This window comes from Gigantopelta aegis, chromosome 4 (assembly GCF_016097555.1).
Source record: "Gigantopelta aegis isolate Gae_Host chromosome 4, Gae_host_genome, whole genome shotgun sequence".
Taxonomy (NCBI): domain Eukaryota; kingdom Metazoa; phylum Mollusca; class Gastropoda; order Neomphalida; family Peltospiridae; genus Gigantopelta; species Gigantopelta aegis.
The window spans coordinates 83,007,313-83,035,299 of NC_054702.1; the positions used below are offsets into that span (position 1 = coordinate 83,007,313).

Here is a 27,987-nt window from a genome sequence, read left to right on the forward strand (position 1 = left end):
CATAACTGGTTCAACAAATGCCATGGTTTGTGCTATCCTGCCTGTACGAAGCGCAAATAAAAGATCCCTTGCTGCCTGTCATAAAAGAGTAGCCTATGTGGAGACAGCGGGTTTCCTCTATAAAAAAACCTGTCAGAATGACCATATGTTACTTATGAATAAATTAATATTCGTCGTCAATCGGATATGTTCGCAAAATAGTCATAACCAGTTTGATTTATCAAGACTAACAGGAAAGTCATGTGACTTGGAATCAACAAAATGTCGTCGGAGAAGTTTGAGTCGCTGGAAGAAGATTTAATATCGATAATCGACGAACTGAAAGTTAAAATCGATCGTAAAATTCCACATTATGTTGGAGGTACACTATGTCTAAACATATCTGGAATTACTTTATGCCATTATCTTATTACAGAACGATTTAACAATTTAATTCAGTTTAGGTCCCATCGTTACGATGATCGTAAAGATGATCGTTCTATAAAATGGTTTTGTGTGTGTGTTTCCCCCCCCCCCCCCCCAATCATTTCAGTTTGATTTGACGTAATAAGAAAAGCAAAAGTTTTTTGGAAATAACAAAAATATACTATTTTTGTGTGCAAGGTACAGATCAATCAGCTCAGACATAAATAACGTGTAGTAAATTCCATAGTATATAAAAGGCGTTCTCTGAGACTGGGGGACGGACTATAGTTCATTAAGATCAATGTTGAGTTATTGCAAATGACCATTAGCTATTTCATCAAGATAAATGTCTAGCACAAGAGTACCACGAGATAAGCACTGGCGCACATAAATAGGCCTGATCGAGCATGTCACATTTTTGCATTATTATATTTTAACAATATCAAATAGATCATGAAATTATGTTGTCTTCCTGTGATGTGCCTGCCATTCGTCTGTTTTTTTTAAAGATCTTATTTACCATACAGGTCCGAAACTGCATTTGACTAACAACAAAAACATTAATACGATACTTACGGAAAGAATATTCTTTATTTTTCAGTTATGGTACATAAAATAAAATATATTCTAATCAGTTAACAGAAAAAACAACGTGGATGCCATTCTAATAAACAAAAGTATAACAGCATCCATTAAAGAGGAAAGTGTGTAAGTTTCTAACAGCGTTCAGGCTAGCAGCGTTCAGGCTACCTCGAGTACTTTGACGGTAAGAGAGCTAAACCGACATTTGGATAATGCTCTTTAAGATAAATGTCAAGCTGGGTGGTATTGAAATTTAAGGTTTGGTATCAATATCTGAATCAGTATTTTTTATGTGATTTACCTCAGTATCGGTACTGACATGATACTGATATCGAGCAGTATTTTCGGTATACTAGGCTTTAAATGCATGCCTGAATTAAACCTTGCCCACTAATTTCATCTAAATAAAATTAAATTCCACACACAAGGCTCTCATATGATTTATACCCAACCCATTTTGCATTTGTCAGTTAGTGTTTTACTAAATGGCAGGAAACTTTTCAATACCGAAATTTCAGTATTTTGAAATTTGCTCTGTATAGTAAATCAGTATTAACATGATACCGAACATTATATATGGTATACGGTCCAGCTCTACTTGGGCTCGACAGAGACCAGTCTATATAAATTCTGCACAATCTCTGTCTACCAAATGGCAGTAAAAGATTCCTGCTCTAATACAACAACAATCCTATGTTTGATGTCAGATACCTTTACATCAATCATTTTTGAGTTCCTTGATTTAAAAAGTTCACCTATTAATCACTAATACACATACTACAGAAAGAAACCCGACAGCACCCTGTTCAATAATGTTCCGGTTAAATACATATTTGCACACACACAGACACACACTCACTCACTCAGTCACACACACTTATTTTTAAAGATATAATTTCTTCTCAAGAAATATTTATTTGCTATGGCACAAATGACAAAACTTTCTTTTTCTTTCTTTGCAGAAGAAAAGAAAAGTGCAATACGGCAGTGTGAGCGAAATTTGGAAGAAGCTTCCATCATTGTAAGCTTACATTTATTTATGAAGTCATTAATTTTAAATCTTTCTTTGCTTTACTGGTAAGTTTTTCATAATAATAATACAAATAAAATAGACATAATTTTTGTGTTCAACTTAAATCATATATTCATTTACTCAAACATTTACCAAGAAATTTCAGAATTCCTGAAATTAGCCCATCAACTGACGAAAAACTTCAGTAGCTTACGACAGTTACTGTAACTTAATTTAACAGTATTTTTAACAGCCTCTACTTTGTCCCAAACCTATATCCATTTGTATGTTTGATACACACAATAAAAGTTACATTTTATTGGAGCAATGAAAACAACTGAAAATACACTTATTTGGCACCAAATTTGTCATGTGATCAGACCGGTCATTCTGTTTTTTGTTTCCACTAACTATTGTCTGATATTTTGCCTCAATTGCAGATTTAATTGGTTGTAACTAATGCATTTTACTTTCTGTCATTCTGTTTATTCAGCAGTTCTTTATAAAATATTATAAACTTTTGATTTTTTGGGGGATATCATCCGCTGATAAAAACAATGGAAGTGGTAGTGTTTATAATTAAAATCATTTATCTTGGATGTCAAATAATATATACACCACCTTTCCAAAAATGAAACTACTTTTTATCAGTTGTGTATTTCTTTTAAGGGTGTGGTGCCATGCAGCCGCCCTCCTTTAATTTTCACCTAGTGAGAACCTACTGACTGTAGTGTTATTGCCAGTACATGTAACAATTTGTAAACAAATGAAAATTAATTTAAAGATTAACTCAAAATGTTGACAACCTCTTATCTGATTCATTTTGTATATATTTAATGCAAATCACATTATAAATCATTTATTATAAACTGTATTATTAAAAATGCATAAAAAGTAATTGCTGGTTTTATTATCAGCTGTGTGTTTATATGACTTTTAATCCTTTACAGATCCAGGATATGGAAAGTGAAGCAAAGTTGGCACCAATAAACTACAGAACGCAGATGCTTGGCAAAATCCGCATCTTTCGAGGAGATTTAGAACAGATGACCAGAAGTTTGGTAGTGCTATATACTTATTTTAAATAAACCAAAACTGTATGCTATAAACTACAGGCAGTACAAGATATTGATTTGATATTAAATAGTCTTCTAGTTACCAAGAACACAAGACAGAGTAACAGTTTTATTAAAAATAATTATCATATTTTAAGGAAATATTTATTTCTTGTAATTAAATTTGAAAATGTTGTTATAAATGTACCATATTCTCAAAAAGCGTTACTATTTTTAGATTGATGATTACTAATTGTCATTCTTGTTGCAGAAAAAGGATTCATTGATAGGAACTCGTGGCTCAGACAATTATGGTTTTGATAGGGATGATGTAAGTTTTTATGATTATGATTATTATTTTTAAAATGGGCTTAATTTTGACAGAGAGTGTGTGTGTGTGTGTGTGTGTGTGTAAACACATGTACACTTATGCATAATATAGAAACACACAACACAGACACACATGCAGAAATACACATACTCCCATTTACACACATGCATGTATACACATTGATATACAAATACATATTATGGGTTGTTTTTTGGTTCTCATCTCTTATCTTAATCTACATATTTTAAAATAAATATGTATTTTAATGTGGCTATTATCCCACTTACTTTATATTGGCCAATACATCATAAACATGTATGCAAAATTTTCACTGGCAGAGAATGGAAGCATCACAGAGAGCAAAGTTACTACAAGGCCATCAGTCCTTACAGAGAGCATCAGAAAGCATTGCTCGGTCACAGCAAATATCAGCAGAAACTGATCAGATTGGAGTGGAAGTTATTGATAATCTTGGACAACAGCGAGAGTCTCTGGTTCGAACCAGGGAGAGGGTATGAAAAAACATAGTTTATTGGAATATTTCCAAGTTCCATCTACACCATGATGCAACTGAGTGGTTCTTGTGGCAAATTGTTGCATACTTGTCAGATTAGTACATTCCCAGTACGATGATTACATTTTAAAAATGTTTTACAGAGAAATTATAACAGATATTTGATATTAAACAACATTCTGATTAACTCTGATTTGGGGTGGAGTGTAACTCACTGGTAGAGCACTCGTGTGAGTTGTCGTTTTAGCCAGTGCATTATGACTGGTATATCAAAGGCTGTGGTATGTGCTATCCTGTCTGTGGGATGGTGCATATAAAAGATCCCTTGTTACTAATGGGAAAAATGTAGCGGGTTTCCTCTAAGACTGTATGTCAAAATTACCAAATGTTTAACATCCAATAACTGATGATTAATAAATCAATGTGCTCTAGTGGTGTGGTTAAACAAAACAACGTAATCGTCTGAGTTGTGATGTATTGTATATCAATTATCCTCAATACCCTCCCTTCTTTTTTGTACTGACCAGTGTTGTATGGAAAAGTGCATATAAAAAATCCCTTGCAGCTACTCAGTAGGAGTAGCATCCATGTGTCTAAGTAGGAGTAGCATCCATGTGTCTGCAGCAAGTTTCCTCACCCTATAGACCAAGAGTTAAAATAATAATGTGTTGGACATTAAATAACCATAGCTTAAAATGTGTCGAGGTATTGTTTTATAAATATTCTTTTCAATTCATGTCCTAAGATTGAATTTTGTTCTATCATATTTAATTTCTCCAGAAAGAGATCAATATAAAAGTATAGACCATGAGTAAATAGCTGCTATTTGAAGTTCTTAATCCATTTGTTTGTTTTTTTGCAGTTATCCGACACTGATGCTAATCTAGGGAGAAGTAGAAAAATATTAAAAGGAATGGCAAGGAGGTAGGAACTGTATACAATATTTATTACTGCTGATGCAAGTGTATTTTCCACTGGGAAGAAATAACGACAGTAGTCAGAATTTATTAATAAAATAAACTTATTTTTGTAGTGCAAGATTAATGTGTCATTTCATTGATCGTTTAGTGGTATTCATTCTGACTTAAAAATAAATATAAAGAGGAAGAGATTAATGTCAGTATAACAACAGAATAAAATATTCAGATGAAACAGACTGGTTTCTTTATTTGAAATGATGTTGAACTGAATGGCAGAGAATCTGTTAATTTGATTCCAGTCAGGGTGTGTAGAAAATTTTGCCAAATAATCTATTAAACTCCAAAAATTACAGAAACCCACCATTATTTTCACCAAAGTATCAAGCATTATATGAAATTCTTTTGCCAAATTAAAATAACATTTGCCAGTTATGTTTAATATTCACAATTGGTGAATTTAGTGATTGCCAGAGCTAGCCCTGTCAGACCTCTATGTGTGAATAAAGGTTTAAAGTGGCATCATGATTTTTGTTTGTTTTTATTGTTTTCCAGGGTGATGACCAATAAGATGGTTCTAGCTGTGATCATACTGTTTGAGTTGGCTACTCTAGGAGGACTCGTTTATTGGAAATTCTTCAGTTAGGAAAAATAAAAAGTGTTTCTTTGACGATAACCCAGGACACATAGATGGATGGTGTTGAAGCCAACTGACATTATCCATCATCACTGGACCAACCGTCTACTGGTTAATCATGTCGGTTATTACACCACTGACAAGCTTTGTTGCAGTCTTTATGAGTGCACATCATGTGTCGCATGACCAACAGATGACTCATGATACAATTGTTTTGGGCATTGTGTGCAAGATCTCTGTTTCATTCAAGCTGGTTGTTCGGTTATTCATATAATCCAGTGCTTTCGTTACTATTAGACAGAACTGGTCATTTGATTGATCACAAGCTAGAGATTTTCAAAGCTATCTTGGTGCTACAAAATTGTAAAATTGTGGTAAGCTATCTTAAACATGACTAATGGCATAGTGACGCCATTGCCTATGATGGGATATCGTAGTGTTAAGATAGCTTTGGTAATCTGGGTTCTGAATTTTAAGTAATATTTCACCATGCATCAGACCCAGAGATATGTTCATAAAAATTTATTTGTAGGGGCATAGCACAGAATTCAGTTTAATATAAAACATACACATTTCAATGATGTATAATGATATTTAACAAAACGTTTATATAAAGAATGTAGTGTTTTGTATGTGCTAATTTAGTGAGAGATGCAATATGGAATACCAGAACCTATGACCAAGTTCCCTTTAAGACTGAAGTTTTGGTAGAAAATTAATTTCTTTTTTTAAGGACATGGGTGCTAATTTTCATTTCTTGGTTATGCCTTTTGAAATCTTATGCCGAACTATGTATAATAATTTAGTTTTATGATCTTTTAAATCCGTTTTTATATGTAAACATTTTCGTATAAAGAGCAGTTCAGTTTTGTTTGCCATTTTACTTTTCCATTTGTGATACTTCATTGTGAATGCATTTGTATCTTTCAACTCCCAATTTTATCGAGAATTACATGTGGGTGGATCAAACTTTATCATAAAGATTGCTTTCTTTGAAGGTACTTGTGTAATATTCACTTACAACTTTTAACTTCTGTAATAGCAACATCAAAACATTCTGTTGATGATTACATTTTTTAGGGTACCGACATTTAATTTAAAATATTTCTGAAAGTTGCGAGTTAAGAATGTAGATATAATCGGCTGTAGTTAAGCTGCTTGAAATGATGTTGTTGGGGTGCTGATTATAGCAATTTGAAGTCCAGACTCAAGCCTTTACCATAGTGTCCACATGTAACCATATGATATTTTGTATGGGTAAGACTTGATTCATTTCATGAGCACCTGACCAGATAATATTTAACGGATCTTTTTATGAGTTTTCCAGTATGCAGTGATTTGTGCATTATTACGGGTATAAATGCATGCAAATTATGAAAAACTCAAAGAATTATGAAATTCCAGTTGCTCAAATACTTTGAGAATCATGTGAAATGTGAAAAACGTTTTACAATAAGTATAAAAATATTTCTGTTCAGGTCATTGTCATAATATATTAGCATTTGGCATCTAGGAAAAGTGCATATAAAATAGTCCTTGCTGCTAGTGCTAATCTGGAGTAACCTCTGTGGTATTAGCAGGCTTCTCTCATTACCTAGGCCATTTTAATTCACCCAGTGGTCCCTGATTAAGTATTGTCTTCATAATCTAATTATTTTACTGTTCATAAACTAAAGTGTTGGGCAGTTACTAATCATTTCATTGAACATCAAACTGTTAATGTTGTTTTTGTATATTTTGTACATTATATTTATCATGTATTAAACTATTTTTTATACAGTAAAAAGCTTTGTTTTGTTTTTGTAATGTTTGTTTTTTTCCATGGAAAACTAAAATATATTTATTTATAAATAACTTTTATTAGTGCTTATTTCTGTATAATTAAATTTTCATTATATTCATTACAATTTAAAGCCAGCCAATTGGACAAGCCAAGCAACACATCTTTATTTATTTATTGATGAACAGTGAAAGTCGTATCTGATGTTTTTGTTCAAAAACAAAAAACAAAAGATAAAAAAAATAAAGTGTTTCAAATTTAATTACAAGGATTGTCCATTTTAGGTTCATCTGGGTATGAACATAAAAAAGCATGGCAAACATTTGTGTATTTGGCTTTGCTGATAGTTTGCAGATACCTTCTTTTTGTTGGTTCACACCCCCAATGAATTTAAAAGAAATAACGGACAATCCTTTAGAAAATTCATGACATCAAATTTGAGTGATGGACATTATTCATTAATTCACTGCTTGTTGAAAAATATAATGCCTTCCATGTACATGTATTTTGAAGTCTTGTTGGTAAATAGAACCAAACTTGGCTCAATGGGTGGCATTTGCAGTCATCAATTTTAAAGGCTTTTACAGGTCATCCGTGTCACAATCAAATATTGTTTTTGCCATATCAGTGCTCTGAGAGAAATTCTGGTACATTCCTGACCATTTTGGTTGTACATTTCATTAAAAAATAACAACAAACTTGTATAGTGCATAAAGTTTCCATCGACAGTAAAGACACAAATTTTGTTAAATCTTTAACTGTCGGTTTAGCATTTAGTATAATAATATGTCAAATTGAGGGGAGGCAGTATTGGAGTTTCAAGTTAGTTTTGTGCAGTTATGCATTCATGTATGTATGATAATGTGTGTGGATCTATGAATATTAAGACAATATTAAAACTAAACAAGTTGTGATGTTGAGCAAACAAATAAACAAAGACCTTGTGCAAATTGTTAATTTATTTACTTAGGAAACAAATTATGAAAAACTGACTAGCATACTTGCAAGTAAAATTCTAGTATACTTATTAAAAGAGGTAAATATTAAATGTATATAGATAAAACATTGACCTCCATCCAGGCAGCGTATTCTTGGGCATTCCGGTAATTTTCATACATACTAAATATCATTCCTTCAATTCATTCATATATTCATTGTGTATATATATATATATATATATATATATATATATATATTATACACTCATACACTCATACACTCACACACTCACACTCTCGCACTCACTCTCACTCTCTCTCTCTCTCTCTCTCTCTCTCTCTCTCTCTCTCTCTCTCTCTCTCTCTCTCTCTCTCTCTCTCTCTCTCTCTCTCTCTCTCTCTCTCTCTCTCTCTCTCTGTCGTATGCACGCACACAAAAAGAGAACATAATTAGTAGGTCTTCTATTCATGTAGTTTAATAGTAGAGCTTTTGCCCAAGGTGTAAATTCAATGGATAAATTCATTCAATCCTTTGTTTCACAGCTAGTATATCTAACAATGTGGTCTACTTAAGCTAACACCCAATGGCCTGGCATTAAACTATATGATAGGATGTCATTAAATGAACATATATTTTGCTTCTTAAATATAACTGATCGCTATGTAATAGATAGCATTACTTTTACTCAAATATACCAGACTGCATTCCCTCCACTCAAATATACCATACTGCATTCCTTCCACTCTCAAATATACCAGACAGCATTCCTTCCACTCTCAAATATACCAGACAGCATTCCTTCCACTCTCAAATATACCAGACTGCATTCCTTCCACTCTCAAATATACCAGATAGCATTCCTTCCACTCAAATATACCAGACTGCATTCCTTCCACTCTCAAATATACCACAGTATTCCTTCCACTCTCAAATATACCAGACAGCATTCCTTCCACTCTCAAATATACCAGACAGCATTCCTTCCACTGTCAAATATACCAGACAGCATTCCTTCCACTCTTAAATATACCAGACACCATTCCTTCCACTCTCAAATATACCAGACACCATTTCTTCCACTGTCAAATATACCAGACACCGTTCCTTCCACTTTCAAGTATCAGATAAGATCCATTTACTTTTCATTAACAGGTCTTCTGTTAATTTGTTAAATCGTGGACAAACCAGATAACATTTCTCTTTCTCTATTCAATTTCAAACACGATGGCATTCTCTTAATTCCTAGTATCTGAAAAAACAACCATCTTTTGGACACCAGTTTAAACACTGCAATATTGAAAAAAAGAGAAAAAAAGAAAGAAACCCCATACAAAATATTGTATCACAAACTAATAACAACAACATTGAACAGACAACCAGTAAAACTCCATTCTGTTAAAATGTAACCATTTTCATTTTGAACATGCAACAAAACTGGGCCACAAAGATGATCTCTTCTTTCAAGATTAATTTATTCAGTGCCCACCACCTAACATAATTATCTTGTACAATTCTGGATCTTTGGGAGGCAATGAAGAACAAGCAAAACTCACAGACAGACAAATAACAATACTACCTGACTGATTGTATTTGCATTTTGTTTTCACAGCTAGTATACTGAACGACTAATTATATTCCTACATGCATTAGCACTTCAAATACGAAAGGTAATCATGTTAATTAGCCAGCATTGACCCAGGATTTCAATATATTAGTATGCATGTGTCAACTAATCTTTTACTATTTAAATATCCTGTATTATAACATTATTACAGTGTTAGCAATAACTTCTAGAAATATACTCAACAACGAAAGTTTAGCAAATATATTTTATGATGTCTAAATATGCCATGGTTGAATAAACTTAAAAGAAAACCAGATCCTCCTGTTGTGTTAAGGCAAAAGTTGATGAGTTTATGTTGTTTGTAAATGGTAAACATTTCAGATGTGAATACTAATTAATAGAAATAGGTTAATTTATAAATGTTATACCATTTCTTTTAACATTAGCTAAACTTTCGTTGTGCAATTTTTCTGTGTCACATATATGTTTTCAGTTATAAGAAATAAAAATACATGTACATATATCACAGTTAAAGTTAATTTTCATATTAAAATCCAAATAAATAGGACACTCTGATTCAGTAGATTTAAAAGCAAGGCTAAGCTCTACTCCCACCTCACAAAATTATAAACTTGAATACCATAATGATTATCTAAAGATTCATTCACATGGATTCATCAACCAAAAGCACTCACAGATAGCTACAATAACATTTATTTAAATACATACTTTTTTAAAAAGCATGCTTTTAATATGTAACTTAAGTATGCTAACCTAACATCAACTCAAAACATGTTAATCAATGTGAAACCAAAGCATAATCATCAAATAATATAATTCATTTGTAGGTTAAGATTAAATAACTATAATATCATGGTACAAGACAACAAAAACATTATAAAAATTAAGTTAATGGCCTTTGACAATTATCAACATTTTCGCGATTTTCAAATAACACTTAATAAGACAAAGAACCAATATTAACTAACGGAGTAAATTATTAATTAATTGTGTTGTACATATTGTTTTAAAAGCATATGCCGACATTAACTAACCCTATGCCCTAGTGTTCGGTTTGTAAGGTGAGAATGTTGATAATTGTGAAGTCCCTTAGCTCTAACTAAACATGTCATACACTTTATGTAAGGCAACAAAAACAAAATCAAAGGCAACATGACGAAGCAGCTTGGTCCATCCATCTTGAAAACAATGACTTGTAATTACAGTGTCTGACACTGGTCTGAATCTTGAAGGGAATCCTTCAAATACTTCCAGTTGCATTTTAGATCAAACATCTTAATTTTACCAATGACTCATTTTCTTCACTGTTCATTACATATCTTCCCCTAATACTTTTCAATTAGAACATTATGGGCTGAATACTACATGTATTTACATTGTTTAAACATCTGTGTTTAAGAAAAACGGGCTTCGTAAATTCGGCTCTATATATTATGTTACGTTCTGCCGTTTTTTTAATTGAACCTAACTGAAAAGGTATTAATCTTCGGTCAAAAAATTTGTTTTGACATCTCATCACCGACACATACTTGCCTTGGGCAATTCTGACTGTGAGGGACAAAATCAACAAAAGTCTGCCAAACAAACCACCTGGAAATGTTATTTATACGGTGGAATGATTTGTGTTTGCTAAAGATGATCTTTTCTTTTTTCGCACTTGGTGCACACTCGGACAGGGTAGTCCCAGCCACGCATGGGTACTGGTATTTTATTTGGAGAGCAGTCGTCGCACACACCCTGTCCACAGGCTCGACAGTGGTGCTTGGGGATCTTGTAGGAGAACTTCACCTTGCATATATTGCACTCTGTGATCTGGTCATCAGGAACCCAGTAGGCTGGTCGGGCAGAATCTTTTAGCATCCCTGCAGAAAGAAAAAGCTTTTATTACATACCTATTCAATCTTACTATAGTGATAAAGACATTTTGAAACTGTGATAAATTTATTTGGACCGGAACTTTTAAATGGGGAATTCCCTTTTTATATTTTTACTGCAGTTAGTGCCTTTTATTTACTGACGTAATATATGATTTACAAATGATGTCACATCATATTTGAAACATTACACATGGCTGTCGCAGATTATGATTCTTAATGTTAAGTAAATCCATGAAAGGAGTTTTGATCATAGATTTAATAAAGTGTTGTTATGACATTAAATTAAAAACAGTTTTGGTAAATCATATAAGAAGGTATGTAATAAATACATAACTTCACAGACGTTGTTTTTGCTTCCTATTTATTGCACTCGTTTATTTTGCGAAAGAACATACCACTTGACCGCTACGCGGTCTCATGGTATATATTCTTGTGCAAAATAAACTTGTTCAATAAATAGGAAGCAAAAACAACGTATGTGAAGTTCTGTATATCTACAGTCTGGTATACAAACTCAAACAAGACCCTGTGGACTTGGTTTACCATACCCTGGTGAACCAGCCTCACATTATTCATGTGATGCAGGGCTCGAAGATACATTTCAAAGGTCCTGATTTTGCACACAATTCCAACCCTTCCCCATAATCCATGCTGTCTTTCAGCAGGCCATATATTTTCTTAGCAAGACATATTTCTTTTGGCCTGCTATGCATAAAAAATAACAGCACACCATAGCACACTAAAATTATTTGCGGCCATATTATACAGTCAGGATGCATAATTCCTAATGAAATATTCACCGTGTCACCCAGTGAAAAAGGTTTACTCACCAAAAGGTAGATCAATGGCAGATGCAACTGCACCAAAGGTTGAGCTAACAACTTCACCAACTTTACGAGCTGTGATGGGCATATCCCCACCTTCACCTTGTCCTGGTAACAAACAAAACAAACATTAAACACTCTCCCATCTACTGATCTCTGTCTTACTTAGTGAATATTAAGTCAACAAAATTACAAATGCAAAACTATTATGTGAATAATAATTTTTTTATTAATATATTCCTTTAGGATCTTCAATCTCAGATTTTACTAAGACGAGAATTGAGGTGGTAGATAAAGCGTAAAATATTTAAAACAGGAAACTTCTTTTGCCTTCCTGAAATGTCTTATTAGTATGAACAAACAAACAGGCAGGACAAATAATGACCAAAAATGCAATAAAATATTTAATCACAAGTAACAGTACTGTTCCTGATAATGCTGAATAAACAGGGTAAAAAAAAAAGGCAAAAATATATTGCTTCATCATTTTATTTAACAGTGGTGTGACAAATGCTCATCCATGCTTCAAGCCAACATCTCTGCAAAAGAAGCACAGTGCACACAGGAAACAATCGGGTGTATATTTTACGGTATAGTGCAGAATGGTGGTAAGAGTGGCAATAGAACGTAATGGCACCGTCTCCCACCTGGTTTACCTTCGTAACATTTCTTGCACACTCTAACTGGAGACAAGCCCCAGCCTCGTTCTGGCACAGCTCGGCTTTTCAAAGAGCATTCGTCACAGAAACCTTGTCCACACGCTCGACAGTGATGTTTTTGGTCGTTATGAGTAAAATCCACCTTGCAGTCATGGCATTCCTGATTTTAAAAGAAGAAGAAGAATTCAAAGTCAGAGTGTTCCAGTAGACACCAACTAGTAAGAGTGGATTAAACAACTGAGTATGGGCTTATGACTCGGACAGTCAAGGGATAAGTTGTCAAATCAGTATAGGAATAATTTGTTTAAAGGGTTTATCAGAGGAGCCCAAAATAATAATCCGTCCCACTGTACAATACTAAAATAATAACACCAAAATTCTGTATTTCTGATCATTTGCTTCTCTTCTCCACAAAGAATTAATTACTTCCAAATATATATATATATATATCAGAGATGGGGTAATTGTAATCAGTAATCATAATCGATTACATGCTTTCATTTAATCGCAATTGTAATCGATTACATTGTTTGAGAATGTCATGTAATCGCAATTGTAATCGATTACATTGCTAATGTAATCATAATCAGCGATTACTTTCATGATTACTCATAATTATTTACTAAACTTAGATGTGTTTAGCATCAACTCCAGTAACAGTGCCTATAGTTAGAAGCAGTACTGGTCAGTCAGTAGAACTGATCTCCCATTGTCTACTACTCTCATAGTAGAACTATTATTTGCCTGGAGAAACAGGGGATCATAACGTCTGGATTATCAAATGAATGTTACCCAGGGGATGAAGACACACATTCACATAATGTTATCTATCGTGTTTACGTTTACTATAAAACCACTTGAATGAATAGTGTTCTAGCTAGCAATATATAAAAGGGCACTGCACCATGCCCCAGTTTTGTGTCCTAATTCATTGCCGTAAAAAAATGAATAATATATATATATTTGTTTTTATAATAAAACACTTGCGTTCCTGTGAATGCATATACAGCGTTATCACGGGTCTGAATTCAACTAAGAAACGCTTGACAATATCTCGTATTGTCAAAGGTGTGCAAGTCCACCAATGGTACCATGGCAAACTTTCTTTTCTTTTGTTAGTAGTTATGACTGCAGACGGGCAGCCAGCCAGTCGTATCAAGCTTGATTCCATGGGCAGTCATCCTCACCCTGTCGCAGACACAACCACAAATAACTTAACTACTTAAGCAAACACCCAGTTGAAAGTAGTCTATCACGATAAACCTTGGTTTATTTTCCTTTAAAATAGCTTCAAATATTATATATCAGAAACTGCAATTAAGAAAAACATGCCGTGAAAAACAAATCAAATATATAGTTCACAGCAAAAATGTGTTGTAGAGAATTAAAAACTCATCAACAATCTCTACAGCACTGCCAGTGTTTGAATTCCATTTTATATGAAATTTGTAATATTAGATTCCATTAAAATTTTGTTACCAGAATTTGAGAGTTTGGCACCCAGTATGCTGGAGCTATCTGATCAGCCGTCCATTCTGCCAACATCTTCGTAGGTTTGGCACCGACCGTTCCAATTGTACTGGCGACACTGTGAAGTCCATCCAAAAATTTGCGAGCTGCATTGTGTGTTCCATCAAGCACTTGATGACTCTGAAATAGAAAAGACAATGCACATTTATACATATAAAATATTTACACCACAAAGGCTTTGGTTAGAAAAGAATAAAAATGCTAAAATGAAGATGAAAATTTATTCACACAGTTCTAATTTTGTAGGATCGAAATGAATGAATTAATGAAAATTTACACCATACTTCAAAATATACATCAATTTTGTTAGACATTCTATAGACATTACCTGTCCTCAAACAAGTGCAGCATTCAACAGATGGTGGTGGGTGCCGATATCCGTAGATGCTTGTGATAACTCCCCAACCGGAAAGAGGCTGACTAGTGGAAGAATAAGGCCAACCTTGGTAAGCCCTCATCCTAGGGATGCCCGTCACAGACCAATGCAGGTGATGTTAGTAACAACAACCAGAATGGTGGCATCCGTCAGCAGTGGCAGGTACGGCTCCTAGAACACATGGACCAGGAGGCGGAAGCCACATCTCATGCTGGTTCTGACAGGGTGGGAAGACGTAGCCACCAGGGATGCAGGTGTTAGGTAACCCTCACGTATTGAAGTGTTATAGTTTTTCAATAACAAGCGACAACCTAATGAGGTGCATCCGTCAGAACATTGAACAGAACAAGCCCCCCCCCGAATGTTTTCTGTCTAGTACACCAAAGAACTGTTCGTTCAATAACGACAACAAATAACCACATGCAGTGCAGGGTAAAGGTTATCGAGACAAAAGTTCCGGCACCAGTGCGTGAACTGTGCAAAAGAACAAAAGTCTAAGCAATCCTCACCTGTCGATTCGGTGGACATCTCGGTATACAGCCCAGAATCAGACAGACATCAACGGCGACGAGGACGGCTTGTATTCAACAGAGTCTGTGCAGCAACAACCGGACCCAGATGATGGAACCCCTCAACGTCTTCTGTGGAAACATCCCTCAGATAATAGTTGGCGAAGATGGAGTCCGTAGCCCAGAAACAGCCAGTGATGATGTGCTGAATGGATGTGTTGCAGTGCAGGGACATCGTGGCAGCCAAGGCACGGAGTTCATGCGGATTGGAAGCAGACGGAGCAGGTAAACCCTCCTTCTGATAGGCGGTCAGGATAGAAGACCGGATCCAGGTGGCCACCATGTTCTTGGTAATATCCCTCAACTGACTCTGGTTACAGGAGAGGAAAAGTCTTTTGCGATGTTGTCGAAAAGATCTGGTCCTCTCGATGTACTGGTGCAGGGCTCTAACAGGGCACAACACCAAGTCCTCAACGTCCGCCGGACCAACGATAGAGGAGAGGGCCTGCACAACATACGAGCGAGGCGCTTGGTCTGGTAACTGATTCTTTGCAACAAAGTTCATGAGTAACCCCAAGTTGACTGCACGCCGATCTCGGTGAAAATGTACCAAGTCTACATCAAGAGCATGGAGTTCTGAGACACGGGCAGCCGTGGCGAAACCGAGTAAAAACACCGTCTTCCACGTCAAATCTTGCAGGGAAGAGGACTCGATCGGCTCATAAGGTGCGGTCGATAACGCTCATAACACCAGATTCAGGTCCCATCTTGGTGGCCGAAACCAGTGTACTTGATCTTCAAGGCGAAACCCTTTGATCATCTTATGGATCTCAGGAATACCCGATAACTTCGTTCCAGTAGTGACATCACGAACAGTAGCGATGACTGAAACGTACCCAGCGATGGTAGACCCCTTCAATCGTAAAGTGGTCCGCAGATACAGCAAAAAATCAGCAAGACGAGGTATCTGGATCGTCTGAGGTTTGAGTTTTTGCCGGACACACCATCGGTGAAAGCAAAGCCATCTGACGTTGTAAGCCGCAGTAGTAGATGATCTGTGCGCTTTCAAAATGGCCGCCGTAGACTGTGAAGAAAAACCTTTCTTCCTCAAACTCTTGGAGATAAAGTCCACGCGTGCAGTTGGAACAACTGCGGACGTGGATGGTATAGTCTTGACGTGGGATGCAGCAACAGATGATCCCAGTCTGGCAGCGGTAAAGGATGTGGATCGGCAAGACGTATTAGATCTGGATACCACATCCTGGATGGCCACATCGCAGCAATGAGTAACAGGCGACAATGGTACAGCTGAAACCTCTGCAGCACCCTTGGAAGGAGGATTGGTGGAGGAAAAGCGTACGCGTCCATCTGTTCCCAGCTGATGGCCAATGCGTCGAGATCCAGAGCTTCGGGATCCGACACCGGAGACACGTAAACCCTCAGCTGATGGTTGAATCGTGTGGCGAAAAGATCGATGTTTGGTGTCCAAATTCTGTCGCACACCCATCGAAACGCTTCCGGATGGAGCATCCACTCCGTCGGCTATGGAGACGACGGCTGGGACAATGTGTCGGCTAGTACATTGGAAACCCCTGGAATATGACGAGCCCGAAGTTGCAATGGAATTTCGTCGACCAGCTTGTAGAGACGATAAGTCAACTGCAGCAGACTGCTGGAGTGAGTTCCGCCCTGACGATTGATGTAAGCCGCCGCGGTAGTACTGTCTGTGGCCACCATGAGAGAGGCTTCCGTCAACATCTGTCGCCAATGAAGGATAGCGTAGTAGACTGCCAACAACTCTAACAGGTTGATGTGGAGTCCGAGTTCGCCGGGAGACCACAGCCCTGAAGTAGTCTGGTTGCTTAGATGGGCTCCCCAACCTTCCAGTGACGCGTCGACGAACAGGTGATGAGTGGCTATGAAGGCCCGCATAGAGACACCTTCTAAGACGTTCGATCGGAGCTGCCACCACTGCAGGCTGGAGCGTAGATCGTCCGGGAGTGAGATGATCAAGTCCGGATTGTTGAAACGAACAAACGGGTTGAGAAACATCTGCAAGCGCCGCAACTGGAGACGACCTCTGAGTGTCAAATCCTGGGCGGAAGTGAGGAGACCCAGGAGACTCTACCAACCGCGGAAGGTCATTGGAGCGGTGAGGGCTATGGCAATCATGGTCTGGATCTTCTCCCAACGGTCTAAAGGAACTTGAACGAGGCCCAGGTCGGCTCGAAGCCAAGCGCCTATGAACTGTAGAGACTGCGTGGGAGCCAGTCTAGATTTCTCGATGTTGATAATCCAACCCAGCTGCTTGAGAAAGTCCACGATGAAGGCAACATGTGCAGTCAGCCCTGTCTTGCTGTGACACCTCATCAGGCAATCGTCGAGGTACGGGTAAAAGGATATACCTCTGCGATGCAGGAAGCGTGACATCGGAGTCGTGATTCTGGTGAACAGCCATGGCGCTATGGATATCCCAAAGGGCAGGACTGTCCATTCATAATGCCGACCCTGTAGCACAAACCGCAGGTAGTGATGGAAATCGGCATGCATCGGAACGTGCAGGTAGGCGTCCTTGAGATCTAGCGAGGCAAGCCAATCCCCCGGTCTGATCACGGCTATGACATCTCGCAACGTTAACATCTTGAAGGTCGGAGGAGGAGACAGGTAGTGGTCGTTGAAGACCGCCAAGTTGTGAATCATTCGCAGCTCCGGAGAATCTTTCTTTGGTACGAGAAAGATGTCCGAGTAAAAGCCGGGTGTTAAGTGTGCTTCCGAAATGCTGCGAACGGCTCCCTTCTCCACCAGCTTGTTGACGGACTCCTGTAGAACCTTGACTTGCGCGACGGAATGCCGCGGTTCTCGAGGTGAAGTGGTCAATGGAGGGATGGCAGACAATTGCAGACGATACCCTGTCTTCAAGATCGACGTGACAAACGGATCTTGGCAAAGTGTCTGCCAGTTTCGCCAATAACGGCGAAGTCGACTTCTGACCATGGATCTTCCGACCGGTGTGGTACACACCGGAAGCGTCAAAACCGAATCGTTGTTCTGGTTCAAAATCAGGGGCGGGCGTAGGTTGAAGCAATCTGAGCAGTCCACGATCTGTTGGCTGGCGTCAACGTCGGCCAGGCTTCCCCTGGGTCCGAGCTGGCGGACCGGATGGTCGTCTGACCGGAAACCGTCGAGAAGGTTGACCTCGAAAGGAACCTTTCCAGCGCTTAGATGGTGGTTGTGGTGTGAATGTAGACTTTCGCTTCGTGGATTCCAACGTTGAAATAAGTTGCAACGCTTTGACAGTTGCTGTCGACTGTTGGTCCTTATCATTGGCCTTCACCACCTCAGAAACCTTGCCTGCAAACAGCTTCGTTGCGGACCACGGTTGAGCTAACAGCTCCTTCTTATGCTGGAAATCCAAAGTGGATTTTTTCAGATAAGCCTGGCGACGGTATTGCATCAACATCGAGGACATCGAAGTCACCGAAGACGTCAGGAAAGCTAGCATCTGCGCCGATTGCTGAAACAGCGCGTAGCACCGTGCATCTTTTGCCTGGGTGGCCATCGCAGCAAGGAAAACGTCCAAGTAAGATATCACAAACAAGCAACGTCTCTGGGCAGTATCCATGGCTTGTACTTGTTTGTCCGTCAAATCCACGGTTGACGACTTCCCAAGACAGTGAACATCTTCATCCAAAGACGGAGCTCCATCTGTAAAGGGCATGTCAAACACCGGATACATACGGTGACCCCAAGACGGGAAGGCGACGAAAGACGCTGTGTCTTTAAAAGTGCGGTCTAAATCTGTCGCCACCTCGGATACGAGTGTACCGGCTGCCAAGGAACGGATCACCACATCTTCCGGAGGGACATCAGTCGCTATCATCGGTGTCGGTCCCTTCTTGGACGGCGTTGGTGGATGTGGCAAGGACGGCAACATGTCATAGACGGCCGCCAAGCAATCCCTCATATTCATATGGTCAGGAGAGTCGGGCTCATCAATGATGGAAACCGCTGTAGGCGCTGCATCTCCAAAGTCTCGAAGCACTCGAGCACAAGCACAGGCTAATCGATCCGCCGAAACAGAAGTCACTGGTGAACCGGACCGTGGACGGTCCCGTCGAGAACCCTCTGAAGCCTCAATAGAAGGTCTGCGCTGCTGATCCACGGAACCCGTAGGAAGCCGTGCAGGTCGTGGGGAACGGCTACGGGCCCGGCTCCGGTCCCGGCTCCGCTGCGCCGAAGATGACTTCCCCGCTGAAGATCAGTGATCCTTGGAGGCCGTGGAACGTCTAACTGATTGAGTCGGCTTGTCAGAGGGCTGCGTAGGAATCGCAGGCCTGTCATCTGAAGTCTTGCGTCCTGGAGCCGCACCCCCCGAAGAGGGGACTTGAACCGGACCTGACCCCAAACCCGCCGGTTCTGGTAAGGCCACCATCGACGCCATGGTCTCTTTCAGCATAGTGGGTAGCATCGAACGTAATACATCTGCTACGGAGTCCGCAAATGACGGCGAAGATTCCACTTTCTTGGCTCTCGTCGACACCACCTTCAAGTAAGCCGCAAACTCGACAGTAGACAGGCCCGAACACAGGTCGCATCTCGAAGAGAGGCTACAAGGAACACGGCAACCCGGACATAAATCATGAGGGTCGCCGCCTGCAGTGAACTTTTTACAGCGTAAACACGCTCGTACCTGTCGCTGAACATTAACATCCGACATGATAATAAGTTTTCAATCTGTGAAAGAGAAAGAAAAAGAATCCATGACACAAACACAAAGCCGGTCAACAAAGACGCCATTTTGCAAATGGCGTCCGACACGACAACCGGCAATATAACAACATTTCATGTAATTAACACTTGGCAAGTCATGCGAAATACGCGAAAAACATACGAAAGCTAACGAAAGCTAACGAATTAAGGTGAAAAACATTCCACCCAACACAAAGCCAGTCAATACAGACGCCATTTTGCAAATGGCGTCCGACACGACAACCGGCAATATAACAACATTTCATGTAATTAAACGCTTGGAAAGTCAAGCGAAATACGCGAAAAGAAACATACGAAAGCTAACGAAAGCTCACGAAATTAAGGTGAAAAACATTTCACCCAAACACGAATACAAAAGCAAAGGTCTTATAAAAAAGTTGACTCCAAACAGAGCCAAGCAAAAGGACGTCCAGACGCTTTAGCGAAGAGAAAAAGAAGGAAGTTACAGTCATGTGACCGGAACTAGAGAGCAGTATGCAGTAGAAGAATTTAGGCCATCCCATTGGCTGTTGGGATGTTCGGACCAGACCACTTGCATGGGGGGGAGGTGCACTTGTTTGAGGACAGGTAATGTCTATAGAAAACAAGATACAGGTGGATACTCATGTTTTTTTTATCAGCTTGTTTTCTATAAGGAAAAAATGAACTAACTAAAATTAAATTGAGCTACTCACATCTGGCCAAATGTGCATCACTTCCATCTGGACAATGGTTTCGATGTCATGGTTTCCATACCAGTACTGGCGGCTGCGATAGATAATTCCACAATTGGGACATTCTAGAACATAGCTGTAAAAAAATAATAATAATTAATAATAACTTTCTGATCAAATTAATTCAGCTTATTACCATTTATTGTATATGCTTTAAAATTGTATAATCTCACCAATGTGGAATGTTTTTGGATAAATTTATAACATAGAGGAAGACGAACATTGACAAATTTTGTGGCCATACTTATAGACACTTTGTGAGTCTAATACAATAAAATTTTGTATGGGATACCAACAATATAATAATCTGAAGTTCAATTATATCTATCATTATATCTTCATTTAATATTACTATGATAAAAACCCATTTTTCCAGGTGTGCAGTTTTTGACACAGTGCGCAATGCGGAAAATAGATGCATACTATGCCACTCATATGGAAACACCACTGTTGGTAACCAATGCATTTTTTAATGCATCTGTTTTGGGCACTCTGCATCTGTGCCAGTAACCACAGACATGGAAAATGGCCGTAAGTTGTATCACTCAATCAGGTTTCAGACTTGTTGACTTGTCTGATGAACTAGCTGATTAATGTTTTGAAAAGAAACAATCCTCCTATCAAAAACATCTGAATGAATGAATGAATGAATAAATGAATGAATGATTTATTTAACAACACCAACAGCATGTAAACACATTGTCTATTGGGTGTCAAATTCAAACACATTTCAGACTATGCTGGGGAAAAAACTGAGGGGAGAGATTATGTACTAACATAACTTATATTGTGGGTAGCCATTTAAAATATTACCATATTGATAGTATCAGTTTGATACTATGTAAATTCACATGTTAAGGGGAGCTAAAAATTACTATCATTGATCTAGTCTCAGGGGAGTGATGAAGTGCAAAAGTGATAGCTCCCCTTCACAGTAGGATCTGACTTTTCAACCTCAAGCATGTGTAAAAATTTAATTTTTTATTTGATACATACTGTAGAAGACAGAAAAAAAGTTGTGTGTTATAATGAAAACTGAATATTTCACATACCCAGACCAGAGATATTTGCCAAGTCCAACCCAAGTATTGTCTGATGATGCTGATGTCTTTGGAACAACAAAATTCCGATTTCCCTTTATGATACATTTCTAAAAAAAAAAGAAAAGAAAAGAAATGGACTCACGTAAACATGCAAACCATTATAAATGCTGACATTATGAATGTAACAAAATACTTAATATAGTGGATGTTTGTCTAAATTAACATCATGACAGAAAGACAAATCTTATTATTGAAATCTAACATATATATATGTAACACAATTCTACATTAAACATGCCACATGATTTCAATGGATATTGATTTACATAATGCTAAATTGCAAAGAAGTGCATTGTGGAAGAAACAGTTTTGTCTTGTTATTGCAGGGTAATTACTGTAGGCATTTTTTTCTCCACAGCATACAAATTATTGTCATTAGTTGAAAGGCTAAGTTTTGGTTTTTGTAACAAAATTACTGGTTCAAAATAGCCATAGGTGAGCATTTTGCCTATGGCAAAAGAGTGCTGTTATTTTGAATATGCAAACTAAAAATGTGAAATTTTGAACTCTACAATTATGATAATGGTCTTCACTGAAGCATTTTAAAATAACAACCTTTATACCATTTTGTTTTGAAGGTTGTATATTTATAGTCAAACTCTGTATTTTGAAAAGTTAGCTTCCTACAAGGATGGCCAGTTAATAAAGGCCAGTTGGTGAGATGATTTGTGAGGATAATAGGATTACCATTAAAGACAATGAGATTAATGAAACTTTATTTTATCTGGCTACCATTAAATCAATGGCTAAACCATTAAATAAATTTTGCTATACATTTTTAACAAACATCTCCGAATTATTAAACCGTATTTATTATTATTATTTTTTAAACGTATGTCAATAACAAATGAAACATTTAAATATGATTTAACATTTTAATTAAACAAAATGATTGCCTATATGTTCTAACAAGGACACCATCTACTATGTATTCATAAAAAGTAATGATCAACACAATAAATGTCATCCTACAGTCAAACTCTAATGAATGTGCACCTGACAAGAACAGGGATGGAGCCATGTATGTTGCTACATCACCAGTAACAGTGTATTGTCTAATCTGTACCGACTGCAGATGTATAGATGGCTTAAGTTTGTTTTAAGGCTTGCTTTTGTTTAACGCCACCACTAGAGCACACTGATTTATTAATCATCGGCTATCGGATGTCAAACATTTGGTAATTTTGACATAGTCTTACAGAGAAAGCCTGTTACATTTTCCCATAAATAGCGCATACCACGGCCTTTGATATACCAGTCGGGGTGCACTTGATGAAACAAGAAATAGCCCAATGGGCCCACTGGCGGGGATCAATCTTAAATCGACTTTACATCAGACGAACACTTTACCACTGGGCTACGTCTCGCCCCATGTATAGGTGAAGAGAAAACGATATCACATGTGTGTTGGCTATTGCCGGATGCACTAACCTTACAGAGGTATCGCATGTTACCGTACTGATACTGGTAACGACACCGCACATCCTCGCCTGGCTTGTGATCCATGTCCTCCGAGGTGTGACTCATACTTCGCATGCATTTTGCCCTGGCAGATCAAGTAATAGTGAACTTTTACATTTAAAAAAAGTTATAATAATAAAAGAAACAAACATAACATATCAGTATCAGGGCTAGCTCTGGTACTCACCAATTGCAAATTTCAAAAACAATTGTCAATTGGCAAATTTTATTTGAATTTGGCGAAATAATTTAATGTAATAATTGATATTTAACTACAAAATAACTGGGTTTCAGCTAATTTTTTAAGTTTTAATAGATAATTTGTCAAAAAATATTGCTGACCCAGTTAGTCCTACAGTATGAGAATGAGAATGACCTAACCAATAATATCAGTTTGACTCATTTAATATAATTAATAATTCTAGTACTACTGCAATACCATCTATTGTCTATTTTACCAAATTTAAATCAGCCAATTTGACTCTCAGTATTTTTAAGAATTTTAAGATTTTCAAGATATATCAAATGGCTACCATAATTTTACAGGCTAAAAAGAAATCACTTACTCAACAAAAGAACTACTAAAAACTGGCATAAAATAATAATTATTTTATTATATAATAAATACTTAATCTTCAAATAAGTTCACGACAAGTATGTTATAAAAATCTGAACACAGAGATCCACACACAGATTTTATAGTGCTCAGCTTGATGGGAGTTTCACATACCCGCATGCTAAACACATTGTTGAACAGGTGAAATACTGGTCTGGGAATGTGTTACATCCTGGCTTGTCGATGTCTCCACTAAATGCATCATTCAGGGCCTAAAATATATGATCTCATTTTAAATAAAATGTTTACTGACCTGTATATTACAGAACTAAATGAATGATAATGTAATTTATTTCTGTGCAACAAAAACATCTCGCTAAAAGATTGTGGTATTTACACAAAAACAATATGGAATTTATCAACGGTTTCCACTCGTAAGAGCTTTAATGCACTGTGTTGTAATGTTTAATCAATATTTAGGGGTGCCATTCCTACATGCATGTCCAGTCTAACACATAATTTTGAGGACAATGATTTTTTTTTTTTTTGTCAACATTTTGAGTGCGATATTTCACTCTGCTGGGTTTTCAAAAATGAAAGTCTGCTATATTTAAAGTGAAACAGGGAAGTACAATATGTACCTTCAGAGCATGGAAGACAATTCCTGGTTGTCTACGTGCCCTGATAACATTATTTTCTAGCAGCTCTTTAGTGACTCGCTGCAGTCGACGAAAGTCTGTGGGTGGATTTTGTGTTTTTGTACCAACATAGTGGAGTCGACTAAAGGCATTAAAACTGCATTTTAAATCCTTAAATTTGGCTTCAACTTCATTTTCTGGTGCTTTTCCTGAAACATAAAAACTAATATTAAAACTCACAAACTACTTTTACAGATAAAATAAAGTCTTAATGTTATGGTATTGCTGAACTAAGACAAAACTTTATAATTTAATCTCAATGTGTGTTCTGTATAATCGTACCTCATATATGAAAGACAGTAATTCTACACAAGAATATGTTTATGTTTTTTTGCCATAAAATATCAAATTTAACTAACAGATACAATTATATACAATATTGTAGTATATTACTGTAAAATATTTAATATTACGGTAGTGCAATATCATTACATTTATTTCAAGCTTCATGTAATTTGCTAATAACATGACAACATTGAAGTCTGCTAAACACAGGGAACAATTTGGTTTAAAAAGTTTGATTGAAAATATTTGCTATCAATTTGAAAATTTAGTAGCATCTAGTATTTAATGTTACAAAATTGTGTAGCAATCTTTGAAACTTGTGTAGCAAATTGTGACACGATACTGAACAAAATGTACCCTGAAAAACATTGGTTTGTACCATAAATACAGTTTTACCTCAGTCTTCAATTTTACTGAATACCTACATAAATGACTTTGGAAAATTTATGTCATTTCATAAGAAAAAAAGATAAAAAAAAAAATTATCTCCCAAAAACATGAAATGAATATTTACTTTCCTTTATCCTAAAATAAAAAAAGAAGTTGGCAATTAAAATATTTAAAATGCAAACAGAGAAAAACCCTGCACTATAAACATTATAGTAATCCAATCATTAACAGGCCTTGAGGTTAACATTTTGACCTAAGCACACTGTGTGCCTATTTTAAATAAAAAAAATTAAGAGTTAATTTTAGTAGTGCTCACACTAAATCAGTTCTGGATTTTATAATTGATCATTACATCACAAAAGGCCAAATGATCAATTTTTAATAATACAAACTGTTGCCAATAATTTTCATACAACACTAGTGCATGTATGCAATTGCAACAGATGGAATTATTAAAAGAATCCAATGTATTTAAAAGTTCAAAATACCTTGACCACCAGCCAAGACATTGGTATGTATAGTCTCATGAAATATAATAATAGCTGGTCCAAGATGTGACACCGATATATCACGATTATGTTTCTCGGCAGCTTTTTTCAGTGCTTGTGTGAAGTGCTCCAGGTAGCTCTTGGAGGCATCACTGATAAATCTAAACATGTCACTGTGTAGACGTTCAGCCCGTGTGCGGTAGATCACGACATCTGATATCGCCAACACTTTCAGCAACAAGCGTGTTCTCTGGTTGGAGTTGTCAGCAACGCCAAGTAAACCCTCTGTATCTATGATAATTGCTTTGTTTTCTGGATCGTAAGCTGCCCATATTCCAACAGTACAGGATGCATGTCCTGATGATGTCTGAAAGACTTCCTTTCCTCCAAAGAATGTGTGATTCAGAGTGTGTGACTTTCCATCACCGGTATTACCAAATATAGAAACAACCTTCACTTTGACATCATTATGCTCTTCTGTATAGCAACCAAGTTTTTCACAAAAATCCTTTTCATCTTTTACCTTAAAATAAATAATAAAAATACAAAATTCCTGGCAATTTGTCATGTACTACTATTACTATTAGCATAAAAAGAGTCAAAAAAAGATTCTTCTAAAAGAATATATAAATACATGCTAAAAATAAAGAGCCTATGATAAACAAGAACTGTAACCAAACTATTTGTTTGTTTTATTTAACAACAACACTAGAGCATATTGATTCATTAATCATCGGCTATTGGATGCCAAACATTTAGTAATTTCAACATTACGTCTTAGAGAGGAAACTTGCTACATTTTTCCATTAGTAGCAAGGGATGTTTTATATGCATCACCTCAGACAGGATAGCACATACCACAGCCTTTGATATACGTCATGGTGCACTGGCTGGAATAAAAAATAGCCCAATGGGCCCACCGACATGGATCAATCTTACACCAACTGTGCATCAAAAAAGTACTGTAACGTCCCTAACACAAATATATTTACAAATATAAACATTCAGTATTTTATTATGTACATTTATGATTTAAATTACAGGTATATCATGTATGTATATTAAATTATGCTTTCCTAAAATATACATGTATGTTTTATATTATTACACAGTTTTAATACCTGCAGTTCTTCTTTGTCGGTAGCTAAAACAAAGCCACAGCAATTTTGGTATTTTTTCACATGGTCATTCATATCATCAAGTTCCTTGGCAATGTCACTACAATCAAAAGGCTCAGTTATACCCTGGCAAACATCCGGAATGCTACTCTGGCTGTGATCAGAATGAAAGCTTGTAAATGACATATTTTCATCTTCTGGAGTGCTGATCTCTGGACATGATAAAGATGACACAGGGACTTGTTCAAGTTGTTGTGGACATGACAAATAGGTTAGAGAATCATCATTGAAAGACACGGGTGATAATGGCTTCAAATTGTGTTGCACAGATTGTTGCTCTTGTTGGCTTTTTCTAGTTACATACTCTTTAAATGACATGTGACGATGAGTCTTTTTTTTGCTTTGAATATGTTCTTTATCATAACAATTATAACAATACCTTTGTTTGCAATTTTCACACCAGATATCAGCAAAATTTACATTTTCACATTTCACATTATTTTTGGTGCCTTCACACAATGTATCAATAGGAATTTTCTCTAATTTTACTCTACCATGAAGATCGTCTTTAGAACTGCCAATGGAGTGTATATTTTTCTCGCAATCTACACACTGCTGGGATTTACATTGTTTACAATAATATTGTGCTTCTGCCTCAAACACTTGACAACACAATCTTTCTTGACAATGACGTTTAGAACTTCTTGCTTTCACTGCTCGTTTAGTAGGTTGTGGCCTATTCATCTGGACAACAATAAAAACTAATTTGGCACTTCATAACACTTCTTTTTAAAAATTAAAACCAAGAAATTCAACATTTAACTTCCTTTAGTTGAACAAATTTGGGAATCCCCATCCACTTCCTATGCAATA

At 36.9% G+C, this 27,987-nt stretch overlaps 2 protein-coding genes across 3 annotated transcripts; one reads left to right on the forward strand and one right to left on the reverse strand.

The window, feature by feature from the left end:
* The first annotated feature begins 248 nt into the window (after nt 1–248).
* Nucleotides 249–7,239, forward strand: LOC121371231 (vesicle transport through interaction with t-SNAREs homolog 1B-like). The gene is made up of 7 exons (XM_041496967.1): nt 249–361; nt 1,950–2,008; nt 2,950–3,060; nt 3,326–3,385; nt 3,724–3,897; nt 4,762–4,823; nt 5,372–7,239. The coding sequence occupies exons 1-7, from the start codon at nt 262–264 to the stop codon at nt 5,460–5,462; spliced, it is 657 nt and encodes a 218-aa protein (XP_041352901.1). The 5' UTR covers nt 249–261; the 3' UTR covers nt 5,463–7,239.
* Nucleotides 7,240–8,177: 938 nt separating this feature from the next.
* Nucleotides 8,178–27,963, reverse strand: LOC121371232 (zinc finger FYVE domain-containing protein 1-like). Of its 2 annotated transcripts, none has more exons than XM_041496969.1 (11): nt 27,118–27,963; nt 25,997–26,519; nt 24,777–24,982; nt 24,310–24,407; nt 23,550–23,664; nt 22,068–22,165; nt 20,977–21,091; nt 14,597–14,767; nt 13,115–13,277; nt 12,465–12,566; nt 8,178–11,619 (listed from the first exon to the last, which is right to left on the reverse strand). In XM_041496969.1, the coding sequence occupies exons 1-11, from the start codon at nt 27,856–27,858 to the stop codon at nt 11,387–11,389; spliced, it is 2,565 nt and encodes an 854-aa protein (XP_041352903.1). In that variant the 5' UTR covers nt 27,859–27,963; the 3' UTR covers nt 8,178–11,386. The 2 variants fall into 2 exon arrangements, with proteins under 2 accessions (XP_041352903.1, XP_041352902.1); XM_041496968.1 differs by having other exon boundaries at nt 13,106–13,277.
* Between the last annotated feature and the right edge of the window lie 24 nt (nt 27,964–27,987).

What these genes read in the sequence shown, in the direction of transcription:
- LOC121371231 (XM_041496967.1), top strand. Translation starts at nt 262, where the DNA reads ATGTCGTCGGAGAAGTTTGAGTCGCTGGAAGAAGATTTAATATCGATA. An exon ending in AATTCCACATTATGTTGGAG is followed by an intron (nt 362 to 1,949) that starts GTACACTATGTC and finishes CTTTCTTTGCAG; the next exon opens with AAGAAAAGAAAAGTGCAATA. An exon ending in ATGGTTTTGATAGGGATGAT is followed by an intron (nt 3,386 to 3,723) that starts GTAAGTTTTTAT and finishes TTTCACTGGCAG; the next exon opens with AGAATGGAAGCATCACAGAG.
- LOC121371232 (XM_041496968.1), bottom strand. Translation starts at nt 27,858, where the DNA reads ATGAATAGGCCACAACCTACTAAACGAGCAGTGAAAGCAAGAAGTTCT. An exon ending in ACATGCGATACCTCTGTAAG is followed by an intron (nt 22,166 to 23,549) that starts GTTAGTGCATCC and finishes TTTTTTTTTTAG; the next exon opens with AAATGTATCATAAAGGGAAA. An exon ending in GGCAAATATCTCTGGTCTGG is followed by an intron (nt 21,092 to 22,067) that starts GTATGTGAAATA and finishes ATTTTTTTACAG; the next exon opens with CTATGTTCTAGAATGTCCCA.